The sequence below is a fragment of the Alosa sapidissima genome, chromosome 1, assembly GCF_018492685.1.
Source record: "Alosa sapidissima isolate fAloSap1 chromosome 1, fAloSap1.pri, whole genome shotgun sequence".
NCBI classification, from domain to species: Eukaryota; Metazoa; Chordata; class Actinopteri; order Clupeiformes; family Clupeidae; genus Alosa; species Alosa sapidissima.
The window spans coordinates 33,975,659-33,992,807 of record NC_055957.1 but is presented as its reverse complement, the minus strand read 5'-3'; the positions used below and the strand labels follow the sequence as shown (position 1 = coordinate 33,992,807).

At 42.7% G+C, this 17,149-nt stretch overlaps 1 protein-coding gene across 4 annotated transcripts in view; it reads left to right on the top strand.

Annotated features, from left to right (window-relative positions):
* The window catches only part of dok7b (docking protein 7b), a 26,311-nt gene extending 15,303 nt beyond the window's left edge, over positions 1-11,008 (top strand). The window contains exons 6-15 of one of the 4 annotated variants that reach the window (XM_042108603.1): positions 347-454; positions 3,192-4,147; positions 5,342-5,413; positions 6,360-6,414; positions 6,600-6,685; positions 7,755-7,827; positions 8,106-8,174; positions 8,361-8,441; positions 9,149-9,319; positions 9,622-11,008. In XM_042108603.1, coding sequence (XP_041964537.1) covers positions 347-454; positions 3,192-4,147; positions 5,342-5,413; positions 6,360-6,414; positions 6,600-6,685; positions 7,755-7,827; positions 8,106-8,174; positions 8,361-8,441; positions 9,149-9,319; positions 9,622-9,758 — 1,808 coding nt within the window. In that variant the 3' untranslated portion in view covers positions 9,759-11,008. Of the gene's footprint in view, positions 1-346; positions 455-3,191; positions 4,148-5,341; positions 5,414-6,359; positions 6,415-6,599; positions 6,686-7,754; positions 7,828-8,105; positions 8,195-8,360; positions 8,442-9,148; positions 9,320-9,621 lie in introns of those variants that run through there. The other 3 variants (XM_042108605.1, XM_042108606.1, XR_006034882.1) reach the window with 3 other exon arrangements.
* Positions 11,009-17,149: the final 6,141 nt, after the last annotated feature.

The following is a 17,149-nucleotide window of genomic DNA, read 5'->3' as shown; positions in this document are numbered from 1 at the left end:
ATACAATCTAATAAAAACACAAGCCTGTCGGCAACCTTCTGTTCATGACAATGACCACCTGAATGGGTGAATGTGGTAGACTTTTCATTACAATATAACCCAAGGGACGTTTTTCTTAATTGTGGTTGTAACACTTTTACAAGGTTTGTGTGTGTGTGTGTGTGTGTGTGTGTGTGTGTGTGTGTGTGTGTGTGTGTGTGTGTGTGTGTTTAGTGAGGATGCAAACATTTTGCAGGTTTTTCACCCATAAAACTGTTCCTTTAACAGCAGCTTGTAATCCTGGCCCTAATGTGTGTGTGTTTGTGTGTGTATGTGTGTGTGTGTGTGTGTGTGTGACTCCCTGCAGAAGCGGGCAGTAAACCAAGCTCGTCTGAGGAAAAGATCCAGCAGGAGGCCAGTGAGCTGGAGAGACGTCTCAGTAGACTGTCCACCTGCAGTCGCCAGAGCAGCACAGGTAAGCCTGCAGGTGCACAGCGGAGCCATGTGCACATCCATGAATCTGTTATTATATCTATTATTATTATTATTATTATTATTATTATTATCAATAATAACAATATAATTAACAATAATAACAATAACAATAATAATAATAATAATAATAATAATAGTAATAATAATAACAATAATAATAATAATAATATTGTATGTGACCCTGCAAGGTGAAACCAGTCGCTTTGCGCACGGTGCTATTTTGAGAAAATCCACGATAAACAAACGTACGGGCTAAAATGTCGAATTTCACTTTTTCGCATAATTCGACAGTATACAGTCTACACTTTCATATTGTGAACAAATTTCACGGATAAACATACGTTTTGACTGTTAAACCCTGACTTTATTTAGGTGAAGATTCAACACCAGTCATTCCCTTTGTCCACGCCGCTATAAGGTTTTACGGTAGGCTAGAGCTAAAATTTACTCATTAGGCTACTCATTACTCGTTACTCAATGTGTCAGCTCTATATCCTTCTTGGCAGATGTAACCGAATATGAATATGAAAGACTTGCCTTTCAGGGCACGAATGATCAAAATCATAGCCTGACGAGCCAGACCCACATTAAAATGTAGGGTCTGGGCACTCACCGTTCGCAATGCTCAGTCCGAGGGGCGGGATAATCAGTTGTCTTTCAAATTCCCTCTGCACGCAATAAGACAGCGGCAACGCTATGAGTCCCATGCGTTTCCAACCAGCGGAGCTAGTTGGCTAGTTCAAACGTTTGCCAACTTAAAAAAAAGCTTAACTCGTGTCACACTGTTCGCCAGCAGCAACATCCATCTTATTTGTTTTCAAGTAGCAGGGAATTCAAGCCAAACCGTTGCAACTCTGCCATCAATCATTATGTTAAGCCCACCTAACGACTCTATACACGATTTCATTGGCCTCATTAAGTTTCGATTTCTGGAGGTCACAAGCCAACGGAGAGTTGCTAGACTAGCCCTGGCAGCAAATGTAATTTGCTGCCGCTAGGGGCGCGTCCAGATTTCTAGGCTATCAAAATCACGAACTTTTAGAAATATCCTGGCGTGATTTTAGGGACCAGGATAAGTTTTCCATTGGCGCATTTTAAAAGTAGCCTATAAACAATCTGTGTACACAGAACTTCCTCTCCCCTTACTTTCCCCGAAGTACATTAATTATGTTCTATAGTGACACCTTATGACCGTTCCACGTATTTTTTACAGTCTATGGTATTAACTAGGGGGCACTGCACGGTTGATGAAACTGCACATAGTCAGTCATCCGCTTCAAGGTCACGCTACCTTAAGGCTAATAATAGCTGTGTCCTCACACTTCGCACGTGACAATTTACTTAAAACGGTGATTTTCTCCTCTTCTGGCGTATCGCGACAGGAGAACCATGTCAACTTTGGATGCCGTTATCTTAGCCATACTTTTTGCAATACCCTCGATATCGTTGGAAAGCATAGTTTATGGTCGTTCATGTGAGCACCTAGCCTGGCGGGCCATCCTATATCATTGAAATGTATAGTCTGGAATCGAACCATTTACCTCGCTTAATCCAAGGGGCGGGCAGAGAATTGTCTTTCAAACTGCCTAGGCATGCAATAGGCCAGCGCTACGACCATATCCGTATCCGGTCGGCAAAATGGCAAATACATCCTTCTTCGAAAGGAATTACTTAAGTGCATTGTGTTGCTCAACTTTCAAAGAAAAGCACAAGTCCAACTCCTCCAAAGTTGACGCCAACACTGATTCAAACAACCGCTCTTCGTTAGCCATAGCCACCTTCCTTGTTGTTCACCGTCACAGGACTGTCGTTATCCTGTTAAGCCCGCCTTAAGACTCTCTAACAAAATAGAGCGCTGTGATTGGATGAGGTCCACGGCGTCAGCCAATAGAAATCCCTATGGTTTGATACTAGACGTACAGGCTGAGCAAATTAATTTGCCGCCGCTAGGGTGCGTCTAGATTTCTAGGCTAGTGAGCACCATAACTTAATTTTGTAAATTTTACCAAAGCGACTGGTTTTGCCTTGCAGGGTCACATATTGTTATATCTGACTGTTATATCCAGTTAATAATTCATTAGTACACTATCTGAAGCTATCTGATGGATTATCAACTGGATACACCAGATACCAGGTTTTGAGCAGCAGAGTACATTTGATTTGGTTTTCAGTTGACAGTATGTAGGTTCAGGTTTTTTGTCTTTTAGTAAATGTGTTCAGATTGTGTAAAACATGAAAAGACTGGTATGATGATATCCCATGATGATACACTCACGGATTATTTTCTGAGTTTAAGTTTTACATGTTATTATTTCCTGAGTGGGACTAAAGGATGCAGACACACACAAATACAAACCATTCTAGAAAGATGACCTTTGCCTTGTGTATCAGTTTCCAGGTGTTGACCTGAGCAGTGAATCTGTATGGGAAAGGGAGGCTTAAGCATTTAAGCATGGCATTTTTGCTGACTGTTATTGTCATGTCCATAGTAAAAAAAAAAAATCATAATTTAATTGCACATTCTACTTGGAAATCAACTGTACAAAGCCTGTGCCTTCGTTGCATGGGTAACTAATAAGAAGTGAAGTAGACCTGTAAAAGTGGAAGGTCACTCTAGTCCCCGTGGACAGCTTGATAGTGTGTCCTTGCTTGTGTCCTGTGTATCTGTGGCTGTTTGTTTACCTTATTACGAGCTTATGCCGCGTTTCTGCTGCCAGCGTCCACCTGCAGCTACAGCACGTCTACAGCGGGGGATGACTGCAGCATGTCCAGCTCCTCCTCGGAGGCCAGCCACTCCGACACCAGCCTGGGCAGCCGCCTGACCCTCTGGCCCGAGTCGTCCAAGCGGCCCCCGACGCCCCTGACCGGCGCCGTGTCCTCCAGCGTGATGGCGTCCCGCACCTCCACGGCCACCTCCAGACGCACGTTGACGCCGTCGCTGAGTGCCGAGGAGAGCCTCTACGCGGCGGTCATGGGCGGCGCAGGCGGCGCGATCCTCCGGCCTTCCTCGTCCGCCTCCTCGTTGAAGCTGGGCCGTGGGCGCGGGCTGAGGGACGCCGGACGCCAGGGCTCCACGGACAGTGGCATCGCCACCACGGGCAGCCACTCGTCCTACTCCGGAAGCTTCTCCTCGTGCACGGGCAGCCTGGACATGGCGGCGGTCGAAGCCGAGGAGTTCGGCTCCCTGCTCAGCCTGCCCCCCTCGGCCTCTGTGTCTAGCCTCCTCGGCCCAGTCGGGGTGTCCGGCACGAGAGCCAGCATGGAGCTCAGCTCCTCCTCCTCCTCCTCCTCCTGCTCCTGCTCCGTCTCCACAGGGACCACACCCACTCCCTGGGCTCACGCTAGCAGCTCGGAGTACCAGGTGCCCCCTGTGGCCAGAGACCAAGAACTGCCAACGCCACCACCAACACCGCAGCTCCCGTTCTATGACACCCCGAGACGCATCCTGCCCCCGAGCTTGCTGACCAAGGACTGGACTGGCCTCTGCGGGGCCGCTGGGGGTCAGGATCTAGGCACAGGGCTGCGTGAGGCTCAGGCTGAGGCGGGTCCTCTGGGCCACGAGGGGGGCAGTAAGTCCACGCTGGCCTGGGCAGGCCTTCCCAAAGGCTTTCCGGTCCCTCCCCAAGCAGGCTTACCGAGCCCAAACACCTGCCCAGTGTGTAGAGGCACAAAGGTGAGCTAGTCCTCAACACCTCACCCACAGCATAACATCATAACATCTCTCTCACCATAGGCCTACAACACAGTCATCAGGGGTTTACACCTGGAACATTCAAACTTTTCTCCATGCTGAACAATAACTGGACAGTCAATGCAGTAGCAGAATTGAAGTTCAACTTAATTAGCAACTAATTGACCTTGTCATCACACCTCACATTGTTAATGCCTCCTATGACACCAGCAATGCCACGCCTGCCTCTGCCTCTCTGACTGCTCCATAGCTGTCAACATTGAGCATTGGAAATAAGGGAGATTTTTTTGCAGCCAAAATACGGGAAAAATTCAACGTTCGTCTTTCTGTTGCTATCTCTCTGCTAAAAGCAAGAATTCAGACTACAAAATTGCTAAATGAGGTGTGAAGCTAGGTCTAACAGGACTTACAGATTGGCGGCAAAATTGTGCTCTCGCAACAACCACGTTGTTATCTTAAATAGGCTAATGTCATCTAAGGTCGCCTTCAAGCAAACAAAATGATGATTTGAAAACATCTGTTTCGCTGGAAGGGCAAGGGGGGTAGCAACCGGACAACAGTACAGAGACTAACAGGTCCGGTGGCAGGATTCATGACAGTATTAAAATGCGTGGTTTTTTTCGGGAAGATTATAAGACGGGAAGACAGCGGGAAAAAAAGTTAAAATACGTGAGAAACCTGGAAAAAACGTGAGGGTTGACAGCTATGGACTGCTCTGATAACTACATGCTTTCACACTCATCTTGAAATGAAAGTGACTGTGAAAAACAAATTAAAAAGACATTATGAATATAAGTTAATTATAAAGTAATGAAAAGGGTGTTATCAAAATGAAGCCGTTAAAGTTGCCTTTGTCTCCAAGCTATGAAGCTTTGTGTAATTTTCAAGATTTGTTAGAATAATATAAATACAAGTGAATTGAAATGAATAGATCAATTGGCAGGGGATGCCGACGATGAAAAATAATGAGACAAGACAATTGGGATTTTCAGACACCATTCTCCCTGCTCTGCTTCCTCTCATCCGCCTGATGAGCCATCACTCCCCTCTGTGTTATTGCTTTCATTGTCTTAAGGCCCAGATCTTCTTGTCTTTGTAGCTGTTGTCCTCATCAGATAGGCAATCCCTTCTCTGCAGTCAGTGTTAAACAAACACGCTATTTTTTACCCCACCCAGTGCAGCCACTTTTTTGATACTACCTACATCACTCAAGAGCAATGCGTGTCAGCTAGGAAGTGTTCCACACAGGTAAGAGCTCCATTGGGAAACTGTGTGCAGTCGCCTGGTCTTTTGGCATAACAATGAGCCTCATGCAGGAACAACACAAATAAATATGACATGAAATATAATACTAAATATGACATTATATTACTACTGTGATGCTCCATTTATGCATAACCATAACCTTTTGGGTCCAGTTTCACACTAAGATATCCATTCTAAATTATAGTTCATCTGCTATCGCTCAGACAAACTTGGCAAGTATAAGAAGGGTTGTCTTTGCTTTGGATGAAAGTGTCCTCTAAGATGCCATAACCGTAAACTATACTGTATGAAAGTGAGATGAAAAATGCATCCATATAAAAATGTTCCTGCATGATGTCCAAACAGCTTCACTCAGAAACTATACTGTTGCATTTACTCGAAGATGTTTGTTTTTGTCGTCTTCTAATGCATGTCAAACTAATGTAATGTATTCTATGGAGTGTATAGAAAGTGTTTTTGCACAAGACCATTGACCAAGTAATTGATCATTTACCAGTAATTAGGAGGATTGGTATGGGGTCATTTTGTCAATTTACTTATTATAGAATAGCTTTATTTGATAAACCTATAGTGAAAGAAAATCTTTCAAATGGAAATCAGTATTTAAAAGACGAGGGAACTGGACTGATGATGTGGTTTAGACCATTTTCTGCATCAGCAGATATCAAATGTCAAATCACACTGCATCACATCAGGCTGAGTCTTGTATACTCCACACGACCAAAATAATAAAGAAAATCAAGAAATGAAAAGATAATTTTCATAAATGCCACAGTCCATTGCTCTTGTGGTGCAGTTCAAAGCAAACCATGAAAGACCACACAACTCCATGAGTGTTTCCTTCTGAACATCCTCCGCACTGTAAACGAGTATAGCCTACCAGGATTGTCACTAAAAAACACATGGCCGTGTCCTATACCCAACACAGGGAACAGACTCTATGCAACATGGTGGACTACCTGCACCTGCACCATCGTTTCCTGGTGAGTGTTTCAAATCAAAGCTACTTCTAGCCTTCGCTAAAAAGGTCTTCATTGGCCATAAATAAATGGTTGATAAATAAATGTGTTATCATGGCTTTCACAAAGGGGGATGACTGAAAGCCCAGGGGCAAATGGTGACAGTGTTCTCTGAGGTGTTTATTGAGTTTCTATTTTCCCCTCACCAGAAAGGAGTCCAAGTCAAATGTCCGCTGTTTGTCCCTCAGCTGTTGAGCATATGAAAGAGCCTGAAATGGTTCCAGGAACCCCGGAGGTAAAGTGATTACAGTTGATTACAGTTTGGTTTTTCAATATTAAAGCAGCAGTATAGACTTTTATCAAATAATCAAACAAACAAAACTATCATTTTGACTAGTGAAAATGCATATGAAAACCTTACACACACCAACAAGAGGACAGTTGACACTGACAGAAGAGTTGTATTTAAGTGATATAGCTGGAAAAGTGCACGTTTCCACTGGGTTGTCCTAGAGTGGGCTTAGCTTAGACCGCTAGTTGGAATGACAGATGTGTTGTGCTGCGTTTTTTTGTGACCATATACAGCCAGTGCATACGGAAAGTATTCACAGTGCTTCACTTTTTATTATGTTTCAGACTCATCTTAAAATGGATTCAATTATTTTTTTTCTCATCAATCTACACACAATACTCCAACACACTCCAACTGGTCTCTTCCACAAACACCGTTGGAAATTGTGGCCAAATAGCTCAGTCTTTGTTTCATCAGACCAGAAGGTTTTACTTCTGACGGTCTAAGAGTCGTTGCGGTGCTTTTTGGCAAACTCCTGGCAAAAAAATGGCCTCCATCTGGCCACTCTACCATAAAGGCCTGATTGGTGGAGTGCTGCACTGATGTTAGTCCTTCTTTGTGCTTCTCTCATCCTCTCAAAGGACCTCTAGATCTCATTCATAGTGACCATTGGGTCCTTGGTTACCTGTCAGATGTGTGTTGGAGTATTGTCATGGGTGTTGGAGGATTGTGTGTAGATTGATGAGAGAAAAAAAATTGAATCCATTTTAAGATGTGCCTGAAACATAACGAAATGTGTAAAAAGTGAAGCGCTGTGAATATTTTCCGTATGCACTGTATCAGAAACTTACTTCTGAGGACAGCACCAGTACTAAAGGGTTGGATCTGGATAATATGCACCCTTGAGTATTAAATAAAAATAGACCTTTAGCAAAATTCCATGGGTGATACTCCTGTCAGTGCTTTTTCTCTGATATCTTTGTCTCTTAAAGAGATGGTTTGAATTACAGAAATACATGCCGATCCTCTTCTGGCAAGGCTTCACTCATAATAATGTGTTCTCTCTTGGTAGTTTGAAGAAAGAGGCCGGTATGAACTGATGGGCACCTACGCTCAGCTGCAGAGGATCTCTCGAGACACGGAAGGTATGTGGGAACACACATCTTTCTATCTCCATGCCAACAGAGAAAGGACACTAGATACTGTGCGTCTCTTTTCCTCTCTGCTCCATCCCTCCCCCATCCTTTACTTTCTCTTTTTCTCTCCTCTCTCTTTCTCTCATCACATGCTCATCTGCTTTCCTCTCATGTCACCTTTCTCACTGCTGCAGAGATAACAGAAAAGTTGCTAGCGCCTCCTCTCATTCTGCCCTCCTCCTCTCATCCCCTCTTTCTCTCTTCTCCTCTCCCCTCCTTCCTCACAGCCAGCTTGCTGGTGAAACCTCCATTTTTCATCGGCTCCCCGAGGCTTCTTCGGCAGGCATCTGTGTGCGGTAAGGACAGCTCTGAGCAGGGGGGAAATTGGACTCATAATTAGCACGTTGTAGGAGGAAGTCCCAAAGATCTATACCTTTCATTATCTTTCTTTATGGAGGTGCCTGGAGAAAGGCTGAGTGAAAGCATGTGTTCCCCTGCCAAGCATGTCAATGCTAATGCATTTGTTCATATCACCTCCTCAGCGGAGGCAAAGGAGAACTACGAGCGGATGGCCTTAACCTCCGAGGCACAGCGTAGAAGTGACCTTCCATCTGGAGACGGTGGTGCGTTGTGAATTTAAATCACTCACAGAATACATTAACCTGAATGCCCAGAGCTAGACACTATGTTGATTTAATGTAATGTGTGTACATTGTGAACATTTCTAATGTTTAGACTTAAAATGTGCACCTTTACATGGTTCTGTGGATAAAAGTCATAAATGCACTTCAGAGTATGTGTCTCTGCCTCACACTAATAGTGTTAGTACATTCATTACCATAGATTTAGTCATGTAATGATACATTTACAGCTAACATTGTGATATTACACAAACACGCATACACGCACACACACACAGACACTCACACGCATACACACACGCATACACACACAGACACACACACACACAGACACACACACGCACGCACACACACACACACACACACACACACACACAAATTGTTTGTGAGGCATCTACAGATAGACACTTACCGGTAATTCCACAAGTTATTTTATGACTGTAGCAAATCTTTTGATGCAAAACTGACACCACTCAGTCTTAAGTCTGTGGTATTACTGTGAAAGGATCTGCTACAAAGTGAGGACAGCTGTAATAAGTATATTCATGAATGTAAGTGTTGCAGAAGGGGTGCAATGTTCTATTTCCTTGGGTTAGGGTCTGGGTTAGGGTTAGAGTCTCGGTTAGGGTTAGGGCTGCACACACTCGCCACGGTGTTCCCCATAAAGGTGACTCTAATCTTTGTTGTAGGTGCAGCACTGCCATCTCCAGTAGATGCCACCAGAATGCCACCATCAGACCGGTTTCTTGGGGACGGCGTCAACTATGTGAACATCCCCATCAGCCCAACGTCCAAGAGGCAGCTTCACTACATGGAACTGGACCTGCAGGACCTCCAGGAGCCCACTGCTGCAGTCAGGGGTAACAGCCCTGTCTCCTTTCAGTCATAGTGGACACACTCACCCACTGTCACTCACTGTCCATTCACCACTGCTTTACTCCTTTCCGGTCATTACATGTATGGTGGCATATTAAATTGGTACCATTCTTAATGTCATCACATTGGTACCACAAGTATATTGATTCAGATCAACACACTAAGTGAGGCGAGGCACAATGGAGCACAATTGGTTGTTTGTACGGTTTGGTCTCTGCAACCTTTTGCTTTCTGTCTGTTGTCTGTCTGTTGGCCTTTAACAGATGATGTTTATGCCTTCTGACAGGAGGGGGCTCCACTAAATATGCCCAGATTGACATCACTGCCATGGAGGCTGCACAGAGAGTGGGTGCACAGCACGCACTAGGACGAGAAGAACGCTTCCAGGAACTAGAGCAGAGGAAGAAAGGGACAAAGAACTGAGACACACTCACACGCACCCACATACACACGCGCGCACACACGCACACACACGCACACACACACTCACTCAAACGGTTCCTCCAATATTCAGCACTGTCTCTACTGGTCTGATTAGAAGTAGATCCCTAGACACACTGCCTTCAGGCTGGCGGTGCTGTTGGGAGATACAGAGATAGAAATGTGTGTAGCTTATTAGAGCCTAATCAATTGCAATTTGCTCATAGAAAAAAGGAAGATAGACATATTTACAGGGCAAAAGGTGCATAAATGCATAAAAGTTGCATGAGCTTTGATGACGATAAAGAATCTTCCATCTACATAAAGAATCTACATGTACATTTTAACACTAATCGTGAGGAAAATGTTACACATTTAAGAGATGTTCTTAAAACATTTATTAGTGAAGCTTTTAAATAGCTGTGAACAACCTTAGGTAGCCACTGGACATATATTTACGCGGTAATGGTCTGCTGATGAGTTAATAATGACTAGCTTTCCGATGGGAAACTGAAGGCACTGAAGTGCATGTATTAAAATTACCACAAGGCCTGAGGCCAGACAAGCGCAGCCTTCAAATTAAAGATGCTAAAGAGAGACATGCAAGACCTTTTATGCTGCTGTGATCTCTTCAATCATCTGAGCTTTCCAAGACTCATTTTAGCCTTAAGCGCTGTTTTTACATACAACTTTTTATACAATCACGTCTGTACTTTACAGAGACAAACAATCCAATGGTGTAGTAGATTATGTAGTATGCCTGTGAGTATGTGTGAAGGGTCGAGGATTATAATATTATTCATACTTTTTGTACAGTGAACATAGACAGCATTGTCATATATGCAGTTGCATGGACTGAAACAATACTCGTTTATATAAAAAAACACCAATATTAATGATTCAAAGTGTGTGCTGGAATCTGTATCTATCTTTTAGGCCATAAATTCCAATGTTTATAGTTATTATTTATAGGATTGAAAGATTGCATTACATGGATGAATGAGCAGTGTCTATGTGAGGAAGGAACATAAACCGCATAGACTGAATGCTTTTTAGGTGACCAATTCCGACTTGGACATTTGATTGGTGCAGAACTGTGTACAGTTAACTATACAAGCTGTATATTTACCTTATATTCTCACAAAATATTTTTATTGTATTAAAGATTATTTAGCTATAACCATTGTATAAGTGTTGTGTTTTAGTATGTACCAACCACTGAATTAATCACAATAAATACATTTTAGTCTGTATGCAAAAGACATTCACATTTGTAGAGATTTCAAGGAAACTGCAGCTGTAACTCTCAGAAGTCATTTCAGAAGTCACAGGAAATATTCTGTCATATTCTGGCCTTATTGTGTCAAGGACAGCCCTAAGCCCCTACAATTGGGGCTGGGACAACAAAAAATACGTCGACGCAAAATATGAGCGTCGATTCGTCAAGTGTGCTGCTAAATATTTTTAATTTTACACCTTCAGTGTTTTCCATACGTTGACTAATCTGTGGCTGGGCACCACGAAATCAAAACCGGCCACCACACATTGATGTTCTATGTTGTAGGCATACTATTTAAATTAAAGATAAGATAAAATAATTTCATTGAGCTGCACTTTTTACTCACACAGCCTTTCCTCGCCCCACCCGCTCTCTCGTAACGAGCCCGCTGCTCTTCCTCTGCATGTGCATTTAACTAAATATTCACGATTGTTGAAGGATTGTTGTTGCCACATAGAAGCTCTGCATAGAACACAGTGGGCTAAATTGCTATTACCGTAAAACTTCAAATAATCGCCGAGTCCCTAAGAGACGCCTCTCTTTTAAACGCCTGTGGCTACAGGTTTGGGTTAAAGGCCGGTCTCCAGTAGAGGCCTGGTCTGTTTTTTAGTTTCGGGTTGTATTTAATCTTCTAAAACCCGTCATATCGTCTGTTTAAAGATTCGCAATGACACGAAACCGTTACAGAAAGGAGGTTACAGCAGTGTGAATTAGATGTTGCACGTCGTTACAAGCCGTCGCAAAGCATTCACATGTCTGGTCACAGTTGCAAGGTTTTAGAATGTTGCATGAAGTTGCTGCTCATCTCGTTGCGAATCTTGGGTGTGATTTGGGCTTAAGTATGGCGCAGACTGGGCACGTTATGATTAGATGGCATTAAAAGACTGCGGTGGGGAAAAGCTAGAGTTCCAAATTGTATAACTTTTTTTCCAATATGAACTATGCCTATATGTCGGACTTCGTCATCGTTCAATTCATCCCTTGTGTTTAAAATTTGCGGAGGCCGATGGTAAGCTTGTTTTTATGCTGCAACAAAACCAGAACCGTTCGCGAACGTTATTCTTTATTCTAAATGCCATGGCGATAAAGAGAAAGAAGTCAGAAAAGGAATTTACCTTAGACTAGGCTATATCAGAGCCCGTCTACGGACATTCTATGGCTATATAACCTACTGAAATAGGTTAATGATGTAAAGTCAAGTGCGCTATGGGACTGCTGTGTGTGCGCACAGTTTTTATTGATGAGTCGGTGGCAAGTGCTGTACATAGTTGCAGTGGAAGGTGGCTGCACAGGGCATTATAAAACTTCTCACTCTTAGACCTACTCATACACGGCGGTGAAATTGCGTATTTAGCTGTCTAAATTCGAATCATATGCTGGGGGAGAAATCGTCGGACATCCATGATTATTTTGTTATTCAGCACCCCTGGTCAAAAATACGTTCCCGCGAGCCTGGAAGTAGGCTATGATTTGAATGTAGACTGTTGTCAAATTTGGCAAATACAAAACGGGAGAAACAATATGGTTCATGCTCTCTCATGCTGTTTCATTCGTGCCGAAAAGGAGGGAGAATGAAACATTAAGCACGTTCCACTTTTGCATAAATAATTCCTGAACAGTTTTGGTCAGGGCTGATAATGCAACTGTATTTGACAAAGGACCGATATAGGCTATTTGCTAGTGACAAAATATGAGCTTTCGGTGTGATACGATCTCTTTGTAGATTACGTTTAATTAAAACGTGTTTAATCTGTTCTGGCTATCCCCGCTATTTGGATCTTACTGTATCTCACTCAATGAACAACATCTCAACACTAAATGAATGATGATCCGTAATTGTCATCAGATAGCCTAGTCATATAGGGTGATATCAGCTAAATTGGGCCACTTTTTGGTAAATCAGTTGGGAAAATAATATAATACTATGCCTTTTCCAAGTGTTTTTATGATTACTAATGACTGTTTTTGATAATTTTGTGTTGAAATTATGTCATAAAATATAATTATTTAGGCCCTACAGTTCTTGAAACATCAACTGTGCCAACTTTTTTAGCATAAGCAGTTTCAGGTAAAATGGGCCAGCATCTAAGGTAAAATGGGCCAGCTGTTTCAGGTAGCATTTGGCCAGTCAAAATGCAGAGGGAATGGTAATTTATCATCAATTTTAATTTCAAAACACAATATTCATATGTGCCATTAAAAAAACACATTGTGGGTGCAATATATTATTCAAATGTGCAATTAAAAAAGACATTTTGGAACAGCACAGATCAGTACATAGATCAGTGACAGATCAGTGTGTGTGTGTGTGTGTGTGTGTGAACAACACATTTTGAACGAAATGCGCAAATTACAAAAATTCATACAAAACTGGTAACTGATATATTAAAAAAATAAAACATTGATATCATTATTCTCCTCTGCTTGTCTCCTCTCTCATCCTTCCTCCTCTCATTTCCTCTCTCTTTCTTTCTCCCTCTCTCCTCTCCTCTCACTTCATTCGCATTTGCCATACTCACTGTAAATAAAATATCGACCACCATTATTACTGGGGGGGGGGGGGGTCATGTGTGTGTGTGTGTACGTGTGTTTGTGTCCATGCATGTGTGTGTGTTGGTTGGTGTGCGAGTGTGGGTGAATGCGTATGTGCACACAAAGTGTGCGAGTGTGGGTGAATGCGTATGTGCACACAAACACACACACACACACACACACACACACACACTCACACACATGTGTATGTGTGTTTGTGAGTGACACAGAGGATGGCCCATTTTAGCTGAAACCATGTGGCCCATTTTACCTCAGTGGGTTAAGGTAAATTGGGCCGCTAAGAAAAACATCACTTTTACAAAAAATAAGTTCATATACCAAACTAACAGCATTATTTCTGGTGGATGCCATCAAGACATATGTTATGCATAGTTTTTTTATGTGCATGTTTTTTTTTTTTTATAGATTTATCATCCTTATAGTTTAGTTAGATTTGATACGCCAGGCTATACCATGCAGCCAAAGATCCTTGATTACTAGCTCCGCTTGAACCCTCTCTGATGCAGCTTTCTGGTGCAGTCTTGATTTTAACTATTGCCCCGCCCACCATAGCAACCATAAACCAATCAAATCACCTGTTACTTGTCAAGCAGTTATGACAACAGTCTGAAATCCTTTGCAGTCATTGGCTCTAAATTCCAGAGGGGCTGGGACCCCCAAACCTTAAATGGCCCATTTTAGCTGATGGCCCATTTTACCTGATATTACCCTAGGTAGACATTCAGTGTTTGAAATAATTAATTCGATAATATTTTCCATCTTTGCAGAGGAAAAGTTTTGTGTAAAGGGAATTAAAGGCCTGTCTCATATAGACGCCTGTCTTTAATACTAGCCGGGAGTGCGTTTCCCAAAAGCATCGTTGCTAACTACGGTAGCAACTAACATGGTTGCAACTATGTAAGTACGACACAACTGTTCCCCAAAACGATAGTGTGAACTATGGTGGTGGAACTTACATAGTACGATGCATCGTGACACTGCGTCAGTGTTTCCCAAAACCATAGTAGCAACTAACGTTCGCAACCACTATCGTAAAGTTGTGTAGTTACAGCTACACCAAAGATCCTTGATTACTAGCTCCGCTTGAACCCTCTCTGGCTACACCTCTCGACCTGTAGTATGTCGTAAGAAGCATAGTTGCTGGAGACGACGTAACCCTGATGACGGAACACGCAGCTGACAGATGGATGAGAGGTAGCCATTAAACATCCCATAACATTGCTGTGGGATACCATACCATAGCATTGCTGGAGGCTACAATTGCACATTACTGGACAACGTTATGTGGTACAGTGGAAAGTGAAGTGTTGTGGAGTTAGCCTACAACAGAGCGGCCTGTGGTTTAGTGTTATGGTGACCGCAATCATCTGTGTTGTTATTATTCGTGAATTTACATGTAGCCTAATGCTAATGTGTCAGCACAGATTCTTTAGAACACCCGTTAAGTTATCTGGTGATAAAGCTTTTGAATGCCAACGGTATTGTTATGTGAGGCTAGCATCGTAATTGTTATAAAAGGATAACGTTACATTGTAGTCGTATGTTAAGTGTTTGGATGAAGCATCTGCTAATCATACACATAGCTAACGGTATGGACTCTACAGCCCATTATGATGTGGTGAAGTGACTGTGCTGTGGCAGAGACTATAGCGTGTGTGCTTTACATGAGAGAGGTCAGGGGTTCAAGACTGGGTCGATGGGTGTGAGGTGAGTATGCCTGTGGAGTGGGGTTTGTGTTGTATCTTGTCTGATCACAAGTTATGTTTAGCGGCTGTATAAGTTAGGCTACTCTCAGTTATTATATGATCTTGATATTTGAACACATAGCTGAATTATGTTGGTACAATGACATTGGAGAATGCTGCTGTGAAGTTGAGTAGCCTCTCGCTTGGAGAACTTTAAGACCTCTGGGACTTGAGTGAGCATGCAGAGTGCTGTGGTCAGTGTCAAAATGTGACATGATTTTCACTGATTAACTTGTCCTTCATGGCCCAGGTATGGGTAGGCCTGTCATGGGAGGCGGAAAAATGGTAAGTTGCCTTTGCTTTGTGACCTTTCAATCTGTGTATGTATTTTGATGTCATGGCTCATAGGGAACATGTGTGTGTGTGGGAGGGATCATGGGGAGAAAGTGATGGTGGGAAAGTTAAGTACATTTACCCCCTCACCCCCACCAAACTAAAAGAAATGTAAAAAACATAAACAAAAGGGGAAAAAACAGGGAATGTGGCAGGGAATTGTGGGGTTTGGGTGTTTAGGGGCCAAACATATGTGCAACTAATTCCCAGTGTGCTTCCAGGCCAGCAGGAAGGTGTGCAGCAGCCACCGGAATGACCTCTTCCACCTCCTCCACTAACAGCTCCTCATCAGCCGGCAGTGGGATGTGATCCTGAAGGGCCATGTTGCAGAAGCGACGTCACCAAAACTACACTGCACGCCTTTGCAGGATGGAGCTTCAGGCCACCAGCGGATTTGCTCACACACCTTTCCACATGCCCAGGGCCCTCTCCACAACAACGCGGGTCCGGCTATGGGCGTTGTTGTACCGCGCCTCTGCCTCGCTATTGGGCTCCTAGATGGAGCAGTTGACATGCTTGTATTATCATAGGGGGTTGATGGAATAAAGTAGGTCTTGAAATGTCAGTGCACTCAGGGAATATAGACATGCATTTGAAAACAACAGTATAGACTTTGCTACTATCTCAGCAGCAGAAGGCAACAACATGAGCAGCACCTACAGTAACACTGTGTGTGTGTGTGTGTGTGTTTGTGTGTGTGTGTGTTGGTACAGCAGGCGCAGATCCTTCAACCATTTGAGCATTGAAACATTTGTGCTATGTGAACTGTCATTTTGTGGTTGTGATTCAACACACAACTTCATAACTACAATGGATAAAAAGTAATGGTAAAAAAACTGTATCTGTGCATTTAAAATATCATGAAATACTTGTGTGTGGTAACAGTATTCAGTTTTCAGTGTCACAATGAAAACACATAACAAGGGCAACATTGGAAAAATGCTGCATAAAGGCATGACAAAATCCCATTGAAATGAAGGGCAATCATACAGTAAAGTATTCATTTATATAGCGCTTTTAGAGTGAAAGAGTGAAACCCAAAGCACTTACACAACAACATGTTGTTCAACATTGTTCATATTACATATCCATATTTATTCTGCTCTTACTGTAAGGTAACTGCTAAGATACTGCACATATTTATATTTCATTTATATTACTCTAAATCACCTTCTGCAAACCAACTGTATACTACTGTCTACACGGCACTATATGTCTTGTCCTGTCTATGCACCTGTCTATACTTTATATATCACATTGCACTTTTCTGCCTTTTTGGCACTTCTGGTTAAATGCAAACTGTATTTGGTTGTATTTGTACTTGTGCTCTGCACAATAACAATAAAGTTGAATCTAATCTAACCATGCCAATTTTCATAGAACATAATATACATTTATCCTAAGCCTAGGCTAGTAAGCATATGGTCTCCAATCAGTAGTTAAAACTAGGACTACAGGTTCTAAACGATCATAGGAATATTTAG